Raw genomic sequence first — 19,340 nt, 5'->3', positions numbered from 1 at the left:
GTGGCAAGCCAAGGGAACCCGCCAGCGTTGCGCGGACAGCGGCCTCAGGCTGCGCAGTCGCATCGCGGCATCGTCTGCTACAAGTGCCGCGCAACGGGCCACTATGCCCGCGCGTGCACCGCTCCCTGCCCGGCGCCGGAAAGGCAGCGCAATTCGGGAAACGCCAGCCGCCGTCGGTGAGCGCTTCGTCACCGACGGCTATGGCTACATTAGGCAGTGATTTCCCTACACCCCCCCTAGGGGGTGTGTAGACCCCCCCTAGTTTTTCTGGACACCCCCCCTTGAATCCCCAAATTTCACTCTTGTCAGTCATTGTATGGACCTTTTTCAGTATATGATCTGCGCATGCGCGGGCTGCCCGTCTGCTATTCTTGGCAGCAGCCTCGGGCAAAATAAACAAAAGTGCGCCCCCTGAGCTTGCTGTTAGCGTTGCACGTATTTATTTCCTCTTTTTCGACAGCTTGTGGCAAGTTCGTTTGTGCACACAAAAAAGGCTTTCAAAGGCTTTCGTGTACTACCTAAACATTGTTTCAAGAACTCAAATTTCGTCACTGGCCCTGGTAACAAGTTCGAAAATGTCCTTACACGTTGAAAAATGGCGAGAAATTCAAAAACAACTGAATACGAACCTTTCATGGTAAAAAATGAATTTCTCTAAATTTGTTTGTTTCTTAGATTGAATAGAAAGCACCGCCTCTCAGGTGTATATATATATATATAGAAAATGAGAAACGCACGTCACGGGGATGAGCGTTTGGTTAACAGACGTCTATTATTTAACTAGTGGGATAAAAAAACAGCTTTTCTAGTTTATGAACCCCCCCCCCCCCCCAGAGCCATTGAGACACCCCCCCCTTGATTCGATGCCTGGGGAAACCCCTGACATTAGGTGGTCAGCCTGAGCCCCTAATCCCGATGGCGTGCAGGGTGAAACGTCCCAACGCACTAGCGCCTTTCATCGCCCTTACGATCGCTGGTCGAAAGTTTGCGGCGTTGCTGGACAGCGGAGCGTCTGCTACGCTGTTCGGCGATGATGTCCTCGCTCATTTGCATCGGAGAGCTATTCGATTGCGAGCTTGCGACATCGCCTTCCACCTAGCGAGCGGGAAAGCCAACTCAGGCGGCTCGGCGAGGTTGGTGGTCCGATGGGAGAAACGAGTGCGACGCCACAGATTCGTACATCTCCCGGGCCTCACAGTGCCTGTAATTCTCGGCCGTGATTTTCTGGCTCGTACAGGCATTGTGACTGACATTGCCAACGGAGGGTGTAGGCAAGGCGTTCATGCAGCCCTGCTCCCGTTTGCAAAGCTGGCCGAGGTATCGGAAACGCGCTCCGCTCCGAATATCTCGCGCGCGCGCGGCAAAAACGCAACGCTGCCGGAGACGAAATTTACACTCCGGAGGCCGCGCGAGCGGGCAGGGAAGCCATGTCTCCCACCCGCGCAGCCGCCGCCGCGACGGTAGCTCGACGAGCGCGCCTTGCGCTTCCGAGAGCTCGCGCGGGCGCTCACCGCATCTCGCGGCGCCCCACGCACCCTCCCATCGCGCAGCGTAACAAAGGGAGCCCCGAAGGGACGGCTGCCACCCCGCGCCGAATCCCGGGCAACCCCCCCCCCCCCCCCCTTTTACCGCCCATGCCGGCAGTAGCCCCGGCCTACAATTCCGGTACGGCGTTCATGAAGAGAAAATACAAGTTTGTTTAATTTGAAAGCACTAGGATTCAGTATCTCACTCAGCTCCATTAGAGCCACAAAAGACGTTTTTTTAACGAAAAAAAAGCAAGAAGTATTTAAAAACTTTAAAATTTTGCGCCACAGTGACGTGTTATGAGCAAGAATGACGTCATACGGGCCAACAATAAAATATAATTTTCAGTGCGTTAACTGCACGTTAGCATTCAAGTGATGCGGTCAAATGGAACTAGAGGCCCCATTACAGACGTCCAGTCATGTGTCGTCGCGACAGGTCAGTTAGGCGGCCGCCAATCGCACAAACAAGGTTCCGTGACGTCATAGAAAAGTTGCGGGAAATTGCCTAGGGGGTCGCCACGGCTTCACACGTTTTCTTTAATATCTCCATTATTTGTTCGAAGATTGCGATGATATTGGTATCGTTGTTATCGGGACTAAGCAGTCTTTCTAATAAACCCAACTTGTATTTTGTCTTCATGGCTCCTTTAAGGCCACAACACACGCCGCCGGTTCCGGAAGCTGCTGGTGCCTACCATCCCCGGCAGCCCAGGCCCCGTCCCCAGGCCGCAGCCCGCTTGACGCGGTACAGCGACGATCGAGATGCGGCCTCCTGAGCAGGCACACCTGGCGCCTCTCCAAGGCACCTGCCACGGGTGCTTCACTGGCAGCACACGAGCACTCCAAAAGCTGCTCTTCTGGGCTGGTCCCTGGCGGGCCCGGCCTGCACACTGTCGAGGCCACGACCCCGTGTCGACTGGCTCTTCTTGTGCCCTCACAACCATGGCGACCGTCTCTGCGGCGGAAGCTGGTGGCCTTGCCGGACGAACGACTGGCTTAAGAGGCCCCTCCCGTCTGATGAGACGTCGGCCCACCTGCTGCCTCGGCCTGCGGTTTACACCTGCCGCTCTCGCCTGCTGTTTACATCTGCTGCCTTGACCTACTGTTCCTGGGCTGCCCCACCTCCGGTGACTACAAGACGCGCTGGACTGAAGGTGTGTTGTGGACTGTGCGTGTGGTGTGGTGCTGCTTCGAGATGGGAGAACTGTTAGGAACTTTGCGGACCTTTGTTGACCGGGGCGAGTGCTGTTAATTTCGGGGTGTGTTGTACTTTTGCTCGGCAGCGGTTGTCCAAGCGGTGCAGGCTCGGTCTTGAGTAGGGGGGGATTGTGGGGGCCCGTGTTCCCCTACGCCTCGCCTGCACATGTTTCCGCGAGCTGGGAGCCGCCATTTTGGGTAGCCGGCGCGTCACGTAGGTCGTGTCCTCTTCGTGACCCCGCGCGACGCGCCGAACCGGCTTGCCGCGAACGTGTGCGCGAGGGCGCGAGGGAAGGAGGACCAGTTTGTCACCTTCCTTAGCGCCACCCTCTCCCCGACCTGGGGAAGATCTCCTCTCCCCGCCGAGCTGACCTGCGGGACGAACGAGCGCTCCGGAGGGGAGTCGACTGGACGATTTGGTCGGAGTCGGACCGGGCTCGGCTGTGCCTACGCCGAATGCCCCGATGACAGTGAGCCCAGTTGGCTCCACGGACTCTGCCGAGAGATTCTGCCCTGATCGGTCGCCTCGGGATGCCTCCCCTGCTCCCGCGGCCGTGATGACGGATATCGAGGTCTGAGCCCAGCGGCTTGAGCGAGCGACAGGAGCCACTGTCTCCCCGCGAGCGATAGTCGTGTTGTCTGGTGTATGCACTGTATCTGCCAGGCAATAAAGCCTCACTTTGGATTGCCGGAGCCTGTCTACCGCATGTGAGTACTCGAACCCGTGCGTGAGTCTTCGGATTCCGCAGGGCTAGTGTACGGCGCGTAGCGTTCTCTAGCAAAGCTAGCCGGGGTCCTCTGCTATCCCGTACGTTAGCCCACAGACCATACGATATGGTTTCATCCCCCGTCACCCTTACCCAGTTCAGAGTATTTTGTTAATGAGTCCTCAATGATAATCACACGTGGTGTCGTGCCAACACGATTTGGTGCAGCAAACCAAGAAAGATTACACAGAAGCCAACCATAAATTGTTTTTAAAACAAAATGAGTGGTGTAAAAAAAATGACGCAGGATGGGCGAAAGATAAACAGATAGCTTACTCAACCATTCAATCTTTCAGGTTACCAGCTATCGCTCTTCACACATCTTTGACCGTCATTTGTCGGCCATTCAGGCAAATGCGCATGATGCTTCCTTCTCGTGCAACGACTGCTCTTTTTTTGCTTTGGCGGCTTCTGGCTTCGTAGCAAAGATTCTATTTTGTCATCAGTGGCTTGATGTTCTTGCTGAAGGCGGCTGAGGAAACGGCTGAAACCGGGCTGCCCACGACTTTGAGGAAGCGGCTGTGCCAGCTCTCCACGGTATTATTTCCCGTGGCTCCCCTGCAACTATCAAAGGCTGGGCAGACCATAACTTGAAATCGTGGTGGCGTCCGAATTACAACGCCGCCCAGCAGCTGGTGTGCTTTGCCCACGAAATAATTCTTCTCAAACCACGAAAGTAGCTGCGAAGCCGCTGGGGGAAGTCATCCGCTTGATTTCTTGATTGGCCTACAGCACTTCAACACTAGTGCTGTCTGAAACATGGTTGTGTTCTTTGAAGACTTTCAAATCGTGCGCTCCTAGATCCACGTCATAGAGAGTTACCACGCGTCCCTGCAAGGTCCGTAACGCTCACACTTTCCATAAAAGTTCTGCAGAACTTTCTTGTCGGAAACGTGGGCGTGGCCATCTAATCAGAGCTTCGGTTTTCCATGGCATGTTGTAGTGAACTTCATTGCGCGTATGCTAACTTTTCGGGGTAAAATTATCGGCTATATATACCACCAAACACGTGCAAAGTTTCCAATCACACGATATCAGCGAAACGCCCCCACGCCGCAACAAAGGACTCTGGTCGTGACAAGCATGCGCACATCGGGGCAACGGGCACGCATGCTTGGGAGCATGGTACATGAGTCTTGTAGAGTCTTATCTATTAAGCGTTTCCATGTCGCTGGCAGCAAGCTTGCACAAACACTTTCACTGTGCTATTATAGCTTTCTTTTATGGGAGAGAATAAATATTCGATAAAACGGCGTTCGATGAAAAGTCTTCGATGAAACAGCGTTCGATGAGACACTATTCGACAAAACGTCGTTCGATGAAACAGCTTCTACAAAACGGCGTTCGGTGAAACGGCGTTTTATGAAAAGTCCGGAACCAGTTGCGCCAGTGTTACACTTTGGGTTATTCACTTACATCATTCCACGCGATTTGAGTTGCAGCGGTCCACTATAATCTGCAGCATGCCTGTTGAAGTCGGCACTTGTTCTTTGCGTCATGTATAATGTCGCGCCGACACCTACTTCCGCGAACACCATTTTAATGGGTTATATTGTGCGACTTTAAAAAGTACTGATGAAAGGGGAGCTGCAGGTGACATTGGTCTCAGATAACATCACGACCACATTATGGCAATTATACTCTGCGGCAAAACAACAACAATTCCAAATGAGCAGTCCTTGCGAAGTTAAATATCTGTATGTATGCTGCAGAAAACATTGCAGAGTGTTTTGAACGTTATTACACAGCATTTCCGACTTTTGATTCAGAAACACAATAAAAATTACACCATCTTCCCGAGGGGAACCCTGAGGTGATGCGAAGCATCGCGGTGTTCCCGTTATTTTCATTTGCGTTGGTTACCCGCATCGCGTGAACGTTGTTGGAAACTCCGCGATGCTTCGCATCACCTCAGGGTTCCCCTCTGACAAACGGCTCTGTTAACTGGTTGGCTGATGCTGGCTGAACTTGTGTCAGCCAATCCGCTAGCAAGACTGTCGGTACTCATCAGACGCCGAAGCGAGACTCATCCGACGAAGCAACTGAGGCCAATTCTAGTAACGTTGACTGAGGTAGCGGCGCGTGCACGCGGTTATATATAGCGCTTGCGTGGAGAGGAGGACAGAGGGAGAGGCGCGCATGCGTGCGCTATCGCGCAACTGGCATGGAGAGGAGGACGGAGGGAGCAGCGCGCTATTGCACAGCTGGCGTGGAGAGGAGGGAGTAGCGCGCTATCGCGCAGCTGGCGTAGAGATGGGGACGGAGTGAGACGCGCATTATCGCATAGCTGGCGTGAAGAGGGGGATGAGGAGGAGAGGTGCGGACGCCAACGGACAACGTACAATGGACGACGGACAACGGACATAGCCCCGAGCAAAAGATGCTTTGCATCTAAAACCCGCCGCCGTCCCTGCTCTACAAGAAGTTGGGACGGAAGCGTGCGGCAAGTTACCATTGGCGGTGAGCGCGACCACGGGCGGCGCTGCGAAGCGCCCATCCATGAAGTCAGCTTAGGGATTCTCGCATTTTTCGTCTGCTTCAATCGGGCTCGCTCTCCCTGCTATTTCTTCGCGCTCGGTTCACGTCTGATGCTTCTCCGCTCCAGATTTTGCGTGTGCGTAAATGTTATCATAATAATAGACTTAAAATCGCATACACTAGCTCAACGCGTGAGTTGAAGTATAGTTTTGACACCGCTACGGAAAAAACATTGCCAGCGTCGCCCCATTCCTTGCGAAGCCGGTCCTCTGCGGAGCTCGAAGAGTCGGAGCTGGGCGTCAGCTTCTGTATTAACCAATATTTCGAAGAAAGGTAACAGTCAGCTGCTAGTAACCGACAACAGCGAAAACAAGACCAAAACAATTTCCAGGCCTTCGGGGCTGTCGGTTTTGGCAGAAGGCATTACGATTCTCGGCAATCATTAGTAGGGTAAAACAGTTTTTGCAACGTTTCCGAGCGCTCTAAAGTATTGTATCACATCACTTTACGTTGTCATGGCATGAAGGTATGCCCCATGCACTATGGCGCGCAAGAAATGTAGGTTGAGTTCCGAATAACCTACTGTGTGCATAGGCGCGTGCTCGTTTTATACCAGGCTTCTAACCAGTGTGGAGGTTTATTGAGCAAAGCGAGTCACGTCTACGGTAAAGATACAGTAACACTATGTTTGGTCAGACCTGGGGTAATATTTCGGTTTCATTCCTCGCAGCCATATCGTTCTAGTAGTCACATATGCTTTATAGGAAAACTGCACTCAAGAGGAGCAGAAGGAGAAGAAAACTTTATTTAACTGTAAAGTCGAGCTGATTAGTGGGCCGGGTCCTCACTCCAGAACAAGAGAGTAATATTAATTTTCTTCAATTCATAGAACGCCACGCCAATTAGACGAGGATTAGTTCTTTACGACTGGAAGGGTTGGAAAACAATTAAGAGCTGCTTGGAAAAATTCATCGGTTTCGATTCTTGTAAAATATGCACGTATACGATTTATTACGTTCGTTAGCGAGTGCATAAAGCCTTTAACACCGTAATCATGTCACAACTGTGCGGGTTGAGAGTCAGATCGTTATGATAACGATGGTTACAGTAAAAATTCGGAGCACAAAAGCCGCCTTCGAGTATTCTGGACAACGTTGTCTGGGGCGCGATCGCGGAGGCGTGGTACAAACCTTCTGCTTGTATTTGCATGTGAATAAACAACCCACGCTGCGGATATGCATCTTCTTGCACGCAGCCATAACGAAAGCCAATTTGTGAAGAAGGGAACGTATGCCTATATACAGCCTGAAGAAAATATCCACATGATCTTTGGGAGCCTCCCAAACATCCCCAAGCCTACTCATTTCTGACGGGGCAGAAAAATTAATGCGTTGGGCACAGAAAAAAAAAAATTCGTCAGATACAATTCGACAACAACGAAAGAAATAGAAGCCATCCGCTTTATTTCCTGCTGTGCGATGCGCGTGTAGGGGCCCGCTGCTTGGTACGTAGCATTCGACTCTTGAGTCTTCATAAGAGAATCTCAAAAATACTGTAGGGAAGACTACCCATTTTGAATACTTATCGAGAAGCTCTGAGCGCTGAACCTCGTGAATAAGCTATAAAGGACGAGTTGCACACGATCTTATGACCGATGCTATTTGTTCTCTCTCTCCTCGTGTGTTGAAAACGTGTGGGGGATACAGCTTGGAATTATTCAGATGTGTCAGAAGCTGGCACAAATAACTGAATTACTAAAAATAGGCTTTTAATGCACTAAAGCATCAAAGCGGGAGATTTCTAGCGCAGTCAATGCTGCCCCTCACAAGCGGAGCGTAGCAGACGACAGCGGCGCGAGTCAGAGCCAGACGGCGACACTTAAACATCTCACCGCCAATAGGTGCCTTCCGTAATGCATTGCTAATAACGCATTAAGTACTTGCGTTATCAGGAGAAAGCAACGCACACGAATTCATGCAGAATACCAAGAAACTGCAACTTCTTTGTCATTAATTGCATTATAAAGGAACAGGTTTCTTTTCCCGTGTGGTCCCACTCATTTACGCAGCGGTTGTCGGGGGCCTACGTAAAGAGCAAAAATAAAATAGTTAATCTCGCTTATTCCTGGAGAAAAAAAAACAGGTGATAAATCGTAAAAAAAAAATGAGTGAGAAAATACGATAATACTGTCACTTATTTGTTATATAAGATGCTGGTTATAATAAGTCGCCAAAAAAAAAATAATGAACACTGAGGTTGTGTAAATGCTACAAATATGCCGGCTAGTATTTTTAATAAACATGTTTTTTTGGCAAAGCCGCATAACCATTCTCTGGCCTAAAATAACGCAGAATGGCGAACAAGAACATATGTAATAAATAGGTACGAATTTGGGGCTTGCAACCACCATGTCGACAACGCGCCCAGCCAAAAGCGCTCGCCTGAATTTGTTTTTGTACCAAAACACCCGTGTCCCGAAAGATCCGTGTCCCGAAAGATCCGTGTCCCCAAAGGTCCGTGCCTCGAAAAGACCGTACCGAAACGTCCTCGAATAGACCGGAGCCGCACAAACACCACCCATTCTGTTCGGTCAAACCACCTTTTTTTTAGCTTTAAATGCTTGCTTCCATCATTTTAATTCTTTGTCCCAGCCCTCCCCCCCCCCCCCCCCCCCGTCTTTACGTACTAATTTTCCCAGATTTTCTTTTTCAGTCATATTATGTTAAATTTCCCATGAAAATCTTACAGGTATAGCGGAGAACGCGGTCTCCGAAGCGTCACCGCATTGCTGCAAGAAAAAGCGATACATTCGGCCTGAGCTCAAACAACCTGTCTAATGCGCAACAATAAGCCACCCGCAAGGCGTTGAGGCGGTTGAGGACACAATGACCAGAATCGTTGGCGCCTGTCGCCCCCATGAGGCCCGTTTACATTAGCCCCGTGTACATGGACGCGACGGGGCGGGGTGAGTTGAGTGGCGGGTTCAGCTTACCTCGACGCGTCCGAGTTTATATGAACCCCGTCCAAAGAATCGAGGTGAGGGGAGCGGCGGGGTTCCCGGAAAAGGGGCTACCGTATTTTCACGATTCTAACGCGCACCCTCTCTTGCTAAAAGGTAGCTTAATACATGGTCTCTTTTTTTTGTCTGCTCAAAGCAGCTCTGAGCAGCTCCAAGCAGCTCCGTATTTTATTTGCCCATAGAACATCTATGGCGGGATCAGCTTTGGGCTGCCTGGAACTGCTCAGAGCTGCTCTGAGCAGGCAAAAAAAGAGACATATTTGTGTGCGCGTTACAATCGGGCTCAAAACCGAAATAGGCTTTAAAGCGGCCAGCAGCATTCCCACGCGCAACGGACACTAAGTACCCGCAAAATCCAACTCAATCCAACAAAAACAATCCGTCAACACCACGTGTTGACGGATTTTCGGCGCACTGATTCCTCAATGGCATGCCGCATACTCTGGTCAGCTGTTGCACATTTTTTTGTGCTTCTGCTTAGCCTCTAACGCTTAGAATTATGAAGATCAAAGCACTTGAAATCGCAGGCAGCTTCAGTGTTCCCCGCTATAACTTTATTTCCAGCAGCAGCTGGATAAGCAACCTTGTGAAGCACAATTCATTATTGGCTTCCACAGCTGCATACGCCAAATAAAATGACCCTCTTCCAGGTACGTGGTGTCATGTCTTTTCCATCTGCGCAGTACCATCAGTGTCAAAGTTTTTTTTTTTTTTTTCGAATTTTCCTGCGCGAAGTTACCCGCGCGTTATGATTGGGGGCGCGTTAGAACCGCGCAGATACGGTATTCTGCTCCCCGCGGCCCGCCGACTCAGCCCGACGAGAGAGCTAACCCACCCCCTGCCTCCGAGTTGACTGTACTCGCCGCGACGGCTCCCTGACCCACCCCGTCCGCTTATACATGGGGGGTCGAGTCCAAAAAACCTGTTTATTTCGACTCAACGCGCCCTCGTCGGGCAATGTAAACGGGGCTATTGACCCGACGAGGGCGCGTTGAGTAGAAATAAACAGGTTTTTTGGACTCGACCCCCCATGTATAAGCGGACGGGGTGGGTCAGGGAGCCGTCGCGGCGAGTACAGTCAACTCGGAGGCAGGGGGTGGGTTAGCTCGCTCGTCGGGCTGAGTCGGCGGGCCGCGGGGAGCAGAATACCGTATCTGCGCGGTTCTAACGCACCCCCAATCGTAAAGCGCGGGTAACTTCGCGCAGGAAAATTCTAAAAAAAATGTGACACTGACGGTACTGCGCAGATGGAAAGACATGACAACACGTACGTGGAAGAGGGAGATTTTATTTGGCATGCAGCTCTGGAAGCCAAAAATGAATTGTGCTTCACAAGGTTGCTTATCCAGCTGCTGCTGGAAATAAAGTTATAGCGGGGAACACTGAAGTTGCTTGTGATTTCAAGTGCCTTGATCTTCATAATTCTAAGCGTTAGGGGCTAAGCAGAAGCACAAAAAAATGTGCAACAGCTGACCAGGGTAAGCGGCATGCCGTTGAGGAATCAGTGCGCCGAAATTCATTCACGTGGTGTTGACGGATTGTTTTTATTGGACTGAAGCAAAACAGCGCGAAAAAACGAAGGACGAGGGAGAACACACACACGAGCGCTGTGTGTGTGTTCTCCCTCGTCCTTCGTTCGTGTGTGTGTTCTCCCTCGTGAGAACACACACAGCGCTCGTGTGTGTGTTCTCCCTCGTCCTTCGTTTTTTCGCGCTGTTTTGCTTCAGTTCATAATGAACCAACTGGCCCCACTTCAGACATTAATTCAGTTTTTATTGGATTGAGTTGGATTTTGCGGGTACTTCGTGTTCGTTGCGCATGGCAATGCTGCTGGCCGCTTTAAAGCCTATTTCGGTTTTGAGCCCGATTGTAACGCGCACACAAATATTAAGCTACCTTTTAGCAAAATAGGGTGCGCGTTAGAATCGTGAAAATACGGTAGCCCCTTTTCCGGGAACCCCGCCTCTCCCCTCACCTCGATTCTTTGGACGGGGTTCATATAAACTCGGACGCGTCGAGGTAAGCTGAACCCACCACTCAACTCACCCCGCCCCCGTCGCGTCCATGTACACGGGGCTATGGAGGAAGAAGCTTGCTGGCTGTTCCGCGCGTCGCGGTCACACCGAAGGCGCCCCTCTCCAGGAATCGCGCTTTCTTTGCTTTCGGTCGCCCCGTCGGCCATTGACTCTTCAAGTTGCGCACATCAGGGACACCCAAGACATTCCTCCCTTTCTTCCATTGCAAGAGGGAAAATTTTGAATAGGCTGGTTTGTAGAGAGCAGCGACAGCCGTATTCAGGTTTTCGACGCCTAGTTTACACTTTGAAGAAACACAAGTGACACCGCCCCCCCCCCCCCCGCCTCACTCTACCAAGGGGCTGGTACCCGGCGGTGCTCAGCCCTCCCCCACACTCCTACACCTTTAGCGGTTAGCGGTGCCCCTGTAAATGCGATCGTTGATCAGCTTATAGGTAGAACCGACCCCGAATACAGACAATAATGAAAAGGGAATGCACAAACGCTTAAGCTAGCTTGTTTCCTTGCTTTTTTTTTCGCGGCAGTTTTTCTGGGGGGGAGAGATAGGCATGGAGTACAAGCAGCAGCGTCTTGGAGCGTTGGGTGGAGTGACATCACTTTGGCAACACTTCGCTTCGGTAACACTTGAATTAATCAGGGTTCTTCACATTAATGGAAAATAAAAAGAAGGTGGGGCGTAAGTTTATTAACAACGTTACTTTTTCACATATACTATGGAAGTTGGCTTTTACGCGCTGATGCTCCGCCTCGGTTTAGCATTCGTTTCCGAGAAGTGCGGCCCAAACCAAACTCTCGAACGTAAAGTCATATCATACGACGAAATTAAAATATTAAAGCTAAAGCGTTAAAATAACCTCTGGGACATCCCGGGGGCGAAATGGCTGCACCGAGACATCCTGCACCGAAATGTCCGGCCACCGAAATGTGAACATTAATACATTTAAAATATACAATCGTTAATGCTAAAGCATGGACGAACAAAGGAGAAAAAAAAAACATTCAAGAGCAACAAACAGCAACAAAGAGTGTAAGAAAAAGTTAAGGGAAGAAACGGAAAAAAATTGCAGGGGGTGCTTACAACTGTATGAGAATGTGAAGGCGAAATTTTCTGTTGATATGCCTTGAACTTTCGAACGCACTTTACGGCCACCCCCGTCCGCAATTGATTAGCCCCTGGGCAGCCCCCTCTGACGCTCGTTCCTTTCACTACACATCACCAGGAGCATTGTGTTTTTCCTGTCGGCACCTTCACCTGTCGGAGGTTGTGTGGTGTTACGAATCAGCCCGCCGAAGTGCTTTGTACAGCACTCCTCGGCTGTGTGGCGAAGCTTCCATCCACTACGTGCGCCTTTCGAGCAGGCCTCCCTGTCGGTGACCCACGCTTGCAGCCGACGGAGCCAAACACGACGCTACATGTCTGGAAAAGTCGGATCGCTGGCGGCTCGCTACCGGCGTGATTCAAACTTCGGTGGCGGCCGACGCAACACCCAGAGACTTGTCCGAAGGACGCGGAAGCCATTGCGGATCTTCCTTCTGTGGGACTCAGCGTGCGCCGCTACTACCGACCACTCACGAACTCTGGAAAGAGTGTTCTGTGTGTCTGTACCGTTCGTGTCATGTGCACAATATAGAAGGAATTCGCTTGTTTGGCCGTTAGCGCTTCGGGTATAAATAACACCCCACCCCCCCACCCCCTCAAGCGCTGTAGTTCATTCCTGTTGGAGCAGTGAATCAATGCTGTTACTCTGCTCGAGACCTATACTGTAACCTCGCCCGTCGGGGCATTATTCTTGCCTGGCTTCGGCTCATCTCTCGCCATGCAATAAACAAATTAAGTTTGCCTTCGGCTTGTGGTCTTCAAGGCAGCAGCATTGTCTGGCCGCTCGCTTCACCACGCTACCACACGCATGTCGGAGGCGACGGAGCTCGGCTCGGGTACGCCTTCCCGTATGCAACAGTGGCAGCGGTTTACTTTCCCAACAGAGTGCGGGTTTAAAACAAAGATAAGCTGAGATTTCTGCATGCCATACGGGGCTGAGACGTCATCAATGGGAAACATTTGTCGATTAAGCTGGCGTAACGGCAAATAGAAAATAAATATGGGAGAGGCCATGAAAGCAACACAACCCGAATTTTTGTGAGACAAACGTTCTTGGTTCGGTTAACCGGCTTTAGTCGAACAAGTCTACGTTTTCCTGCCTTTGCTTCGGGACCAATTTTTCAGGGACCATTTTTCCTACCTTGGATTTGGGACCATTTTTTCCAGGACCATTTTTTCCGGCACCATTGCGGGCAATAAATAACACGGCCGGTACTTTCCGCTGAGCCGAGGAAGGCGGCCACAGTCCAAGAAAAAAATTTTTGAAGTTGAGGAACTCGTAGTTGAGGAGATCGACCTCCTTGCGAGGTGGTTTCTGGACTTCTGTTTCCATGAGTGCTTCCCTACGCTTTCGAGGACTCACAGCGGTGGTCCCGGGCGCCTCGGACTCAAGTTCCTACACATCCCGCGTGAGGACAACGCCCGCCAAATGGGTCACTGGGCGGTGTCGACGGTCTCCTTTTGAGGCGTGGTCATGTTGATCGAGTTATGGTGGTCCCATGTGGTGGTTTGGATAATTTGAATTTTGTGGGGAATTACGCTTGGGAAATAAATGACTTCTGTTTGAATACCCGGTCTTTGTGGCAGGCGGAGTTGTATATAAAAAGAAATAACCTATCTCCAGAGGGCACCCAGTCAGCACGCAGCCATGCTCAGGACATTTGCACAACGTGACTGTCGCTATAATTACCGCCGTTGCGCGTCTAAAATCGCTTAGATTCGCTCGATCACAGCACGCAATTTCGGCGTGAACCGATCACGTCCGCTTTCGTCGCCTGGAGTTATATTTTGGTAAGAGCTGGTCAAGCGGGCCTTAATTTAAACTTGGGTAACAAAAAGAAATAATGTATACGCCTCGAGCGCGGCCTGTAGGGGCGCCACTGAAATCCCCCTAGCGGCCCGTTTCGAAAGCAGGCGCGGGAGTCGGCGTCCCGCTCCCCAGTGCCGCCGCTGCTTTTGCGGCACATCCACGACTGAGATTTACCGTGTGCGGGCGTTTGAAATCCATGTTTATGTGGAGCAGTCACTCTGTTGGCAAATGAGGTGTGCTTTCGAGAGTGTAAATGTTTCTGACGCGATCTTAGTATGGTATATTCGGTCTGTATAAGCGCCAGGTGTGTGTCACAGGCCAGCGTCGCGGAACCGGCGTGTGATGGAGCCGACTGTAGTTACACTGACCTGAATTTACTAGCAGTGTCTCTGTAACCACCGGTTCCTCAGATGTTCATGCTACGGCTATACACTACGATTTAAATTGGTTTTGTGCGCTCACATAATCAGCGGGGCACTCATACCTGACAGCACGCCAGTTTCGTTTGCCAATATTATACCTCAGGTATTGATCACCACCATTTACAAGTCAGTCTGTGTTAATTTCTGGAATATTCAACAAAAGTACGATGGACAATGCATCATTATACTCGGGGATCAGCACACGACAAAGTCTTCTTGTCGTGAGGTGAGCGCCCGCAAACATTCATCTGCTCCTCTGCGAGCAGCGCGGAGACGGGCTTAGAATATAATCCGCGTCCGCGACTAATGCTTATTCGAAATATCGTCATATGGCACAGGGAGCCAGCAGAATAGAGCAGAAACTGAAATCAGTGGGCCTTATCACATACCACTCTCTTACAACGGTACCTTTCATCGCTTGTTGAACAGCCTACTTCCAAAAATGCGGCCGCCGTATGATCAGCTGTTCGTTGAAGTATAAAAACAAAAGGAAAGTAAACGCGAGATTTGTGTGTGTGTGTGTGATTACAAAACGTTCATTGCTTGATCCCGCTCCGCATATGTACACAGCGTCCCCTCCTTCCCCCCCCCCTCCCCCCCAACGATGTCTCGCGAAATAGCAGTGCATTTCGCGTATTGTTGGTCGCGTATAGTTTCGACGAACGTCTTTAGCATGTCAGAAGCTGCACTGTTTTTTTTACTTCCGTTAGAAAATTATGTTTCTTAATTCCGCACTTGCACGGCATTTATTTTCCGTGGTTTCATTAACTTGCCTTGCTGTGTGGGCACATATTTAATAACGCACAGCTACGCTTGGAATATACTTAAAACTTTCGCATGGTTTATATTGTGGGCATCATCTTATCCTTAATCCTTGCCATTAGCATTAAGGAACGGAATAGAATAACGCGCCGTCGTTATTCTCACTGCTCTCGGGCAGCACCGAACTGCCCTGCCGAGAGACTCTGCCCACAACGGGTTCGAGAGCGAGCCAAGACTCTCGCCGCGAGTGTACGTTTTCAGTCACTTCACCGGGAAGCGAGATATTTCATAGTACAGGGGTTTATTACGCGGGAAACCACGATACAAACACTACACTGCACTACGCACCTACCCCTGGGGCATACACCCGTCAGCGTGTGCCCAGCCCGTAGTCGGGCAGCAGTTAGCGTCCGCTGGCGTTGGCCGGCTGCAACGCTCGCTGACGTAAGGGAAGGGGGCAGATCTGTGGCCGCTATACATTTCCAAGCCACTGGACTCGACAGGGCGGCATCGGCGCTCGTCCGCTGACCCCAGACGGCGCAAGCCGTCACCGCCGTCACATCGCGGACGCGGGGGCAACCCACCAATGAGTGGAATATGCCCGCGAAGACTCGCCGGGCATAGGCGTCAACTACGTGGGGGCAACGGGGCGCGTGCCCCCACCGGGGAAGCTCGTGTGGAATTTTTACCGTCCGGCCAGCCGGGGCCATCCTATTGATAGTTGGTGAAACCTGTAATGACCTCGCAGCTAGTGTACCGACCAGTCGCACCCGCTCTTTGCACGCTCTAAAGCGGTAACTACCCGTGACAACTGACATTTCGCCGGCGTTACAAGAGAAACATCGACGTCTCTCAGGCCCCTTCGACGCAGTCGCACAGAAAAACGCGTCTTTCAATACTCCCATACAAACTATCGGCCTTTTTGCTGGCAAGACCGCAAAAGGTGCGGCTCTCCGCCCGTTGTGCGCTTAATTAAATTCGCGACATCTTGGTTTTCCCAGAAAAACAATGAAAGCGTGAACGTCTTCCACAGAACCCTGGCTGGGTGCAGTAGTGGTCCCAGAGACTTTTTTTTTTCTCTTTTTTTTTGGGAGGGGGGGGTGCGAATTTTGATACCGAAAAAACAGTAAAAAAAGACAGTAAAAACAGTAAAAAAGCAGTAAAAAAGAAATAAGAGGGCACTCGTCGTTATTATTCGATGCTCCGCAGCATGCAGGTGTAGCGGTCCCCTTTTCCGAAATCAGTAAGGGGCGAAGAGGCTTTATTGCACCTCTGAGGATCTTTGACTTGTTCCCAAGCCTGCGCTCCGCGCATAAACGTCACGTCAAAGGTCGCACCTAGTGACGCTAGTCGCACCCCCACTACAAATCAGTCGATGGCCTAAAACCGTTCGTCGTGACGCACGCAGAACGTCCCGAAATGCCGCATGCTGACAGGACCCTCCGATACCCAAACGGCAAAAGAACACGCACCCGTGATTCCTCGAAAGCTGCCGGCGCACTGTTCTCGGAGTGCGCCCTGAGCCGTGCACGCACGCACACACACGGTTCGTAGAAACGGTGAGGAAGCTGGAAAGGAGGCGGCCGGTGGGGAAGCGTGCGGCCTTCAATCCAGTGGGACACAGGGAAGCCGCAGTAACCCAACGCTCCAGCCTCCACGCAGTGTAGGCATCGGCAAACGCGGAAAATGGGGCCGGCCGGCTGTTCTGCGGACGCCCCAGTCGTCGGCAACTAGTAAAGGAGGCGACTTCTTCGAAGCAAGTGCACGTGGTTCGGCGGCCACGGTTGCAGCCTCGAGAAAAAACCGCTCCCCTCCATGCGCCACTTCTGCGGAGGAGGCGATAACCATGCCGGCGTGTGCGCGTATGCGGTGTAACCCGCTTGCCCACAAATCACTTGGCGACACAGTGGTTTTTGGTGCCCCTTAGGCGGTGCAATGGCTGACTCGTGCCCGTATTTCTGACGGTCGCAACACGCTTGCGACCTCGCATAAGTGGGAAGCTTAAAAAATCAAGAAATAAGAAGCTAATGTCTTGTTTACAAAAAAATAAATGATGACACCATGTACCAGTTTTCTCAATTTTTTGTCCTACCGTTTCAGCGAGCATGTAAAACTTTCTGAGCTCACGCGGGGCACCGATGCCTTCCACCCCCATCACACTCTGACAGATTGGAAAATTGTACGCCTATGCAGTGTGTGCTACGCCAATTCAGCAGTAGCCGCTATCAGCAAAGCCCGCGGGAATAGGGGATGTAGACAGCTAGAATGTTAAAAATAAAACAACTAAAATAACTAAAATAAAAAATTATATATAGTATATATATATATATATATATATATATATATATATATATATATATATATATATATATATATATACGTGTATTTGCCCCCACCGGGAAATTGAAAACTCTACGCCTATGTCGCCGGGCATCCTAGATAAACGCACTGACGCAAATCGAGGCATGCGCTAATCGACACGGTGGGTGCCGTGACCCACGGAAGTGGGAAACAACGGCCAATGCAAGAAACAGCCAAAAGTGGCCGAAGGGCATTTACGTACCGTGCGATCGCTGCGCATCTTAAGGGCGGTTTCGCCGGGGAGCCACCTGCGCGCACCCCCCGTCGCCCCGCAGGGAGAGGAGGGAAGCGCGCGAGGACCGCCCCCGCCCCACCAAGGAGGAGGACGTCGCTAGCGCCCCCTCGCCCCCATTAAAGGGGCCTGGCCCCCACAATATGCTTATAAAAGGCATAAGTTATTGTCCGGGATTGGGTAATCACATCCCCGAAACATGGGCTCGCCCGTCCCAACCTTGAAGCCTTGCTTCTCGAGCTCCGCCCTTAGCTGCTGGCTGAAGTCATCTTCGATGTTGTCATCATCCCAGTTGTCTTCCCAGACGTTCACATCCTGGGAGTCTTCGGCTTTCGCCGTCCACTCTTCGGCAGGAAACTCCTCAAACTCATCGTCTTCTTCGAGAAGTCCCAGATCAACTTTAGCCTTCGCGTTCTGGTCAGCCATTCGAAACAAAGCCGCATTCGTTGTCGACGCTGCAAAATGAAGCCAACTAGAGTTCCTGTATATGCTCCCGTAGGGAGCATATACAGGAACTTTAAAGCCACCTTTCGTTGTGCCAGTATCAGGTCTAAACGAGGCGACAGTAGAATTCATTTGTGCCTGATGTTTTGGGGGTGACAGGGGTGATATGTTTCTACCGTCGCCGGCGCCCGGAAGAGCGCCGACGAAGCGCGTAGCACCGCGTCCACCGCGTCTCCGGGTAGCTCTTGCAGGCGATCGCGTACTCTACGAAGACACAGCTGCTTTTTAAGTGACCTAAACGTACTCTTTGCCTATAGTTCAGGGCGCGGAAAGGCGAAAAGAAGCGAAACAGAACCTAAACACTGCACGCGGCCCTATCAGCCACGCAGCGCAAATCCCGTCAACGCCGCGGAGAAGCGGCGGCAGGCGGCGCAGCGATCGCGAAGCTCGAGGCGTATAAATAACGGTAAAGTAAGAGAACCGGACCAGGAGCGTAGCCAGAGGAAAGGGGGAGGGGGGGGGTTAGGGTTTCGGATAACTCCCAAAATTACAAATTTCTTTTCAAGCACTGCGTAGTGTTTCTTTCGGCAGAACTCCCCCTTTGCATAACCCACTCCGGAAAAGACTTCTGGATACGGCACTGGACCTAACTGCCAGCCAGTCGTTCTGGGTCGGCAACCAAGCGCGCAACCAAGTGTATTCGCGAAGGGCAAGTGTCTGCTACCACCCGGTGGATATAACGCTTTTCGGCCAAAAGCGTTATTCTCACCCATGCGTCACATCCGCATCTGGCTGTGTTTTTGCATTAAAATGTTCTACAAATTTGCCAAACATAAATATTTTAAATGAAGCTTAATTTTAGGAACGCTTGCTTGCTGTGTTTTATACAATTATTTATTTTCTGTGATGTAGCCGTGTGGCTAGCGTTGTTGTCATGCGAGCCAATGTGCGAGCCATTTGGCCGCGTACCCTGCGTAACGTTTCCCGCGTCGTTCAACGTTCTTTCTACAGTGGTAAGTGGTTCTGTTCATTGTTCAATCGCTTGTTTTGCTGCGATACCTTACCGCTTGACCTTGTGCAATGTGTAAAATTATACAATTCCCATTCTTTTGTCCTATGCTCCTTAGATCCGCCACAGTAGAGCGCGAAAATTCAGACAAAGGACGGGCCTACTAGTTCGAACC

General features: G+C 51.1%; 1 protein-coding gene across 1 annotated transcript; it reads right to left on the bottom strand.

The window, feature by feature from the left end:
* Window positions 1-2,220: 2,220 nt before the first annotated feature.
* On the bottom strand, window positions 2,221-18,138 carry LOC144156157 (uncharacterized). The gene is made up of 3 exons (XM_077688002.1): window positions 17,901-18,138; window positions 17,739-17,841; window positions 2,221-2,335 (listed from the first exon to the last, which is right to left on the bottom strand). The coding sequence occupies exons 1-3, from the start codon at window positions 18,136-18,138 to the stop codon at window positions 2,221-2,223; spliced, it is 456 nt and encodes a 151-aa protein (XP_077544128.1).
* Window positions 18,139-19,340: the final 1,202 nt, after the last annotated feature.

The sequence above is a fragment of the Haemaphysalis longicornis genome, unplaced genomic scaffold (genome assembly GCF_048455015.1).
Source record: "Haemaphysalis longicornis isolate Haplotype H1 unplaced genomic scaffold, Haemaphysalis longicornis Haplotype H1 scaffold_1, whole genome shotgun sequence".
Lineage (NCBI taxonomy): Eukaryota > Metazoa > Arthropoda > Arachnida > Ixodida > Ixodidae > Haemaphysalis > Haemaphysalis longicornis.
This window is presented reverse-complemented; position numbering and strand designations above follow the sequence as displayed.

Coding starts and splice junctions, on each gene's coding strand:
- LOC144156157 (XM_077688002.1), bottom strand. CDS start 18,138: ATGGCTGACCAGAACGCGAAGGCTAAAGTTGATCTGGGACTTCTCGAA. Junction 17,842..17,900: donor CGAGCCCATGTTTCGGGGAT/GTGATTACCCAA, acceptor TGTGGGGGCCAG/GCCCCTTTAATGGGGGCGAG. Junction 2,336..17,738: donor TCCCTGCGGGGCGACGGGGG/GTGCGCGCAGGT, acceptor CACCCGTGGCAG/GTGCCTTGGAGAGGCGCCAG.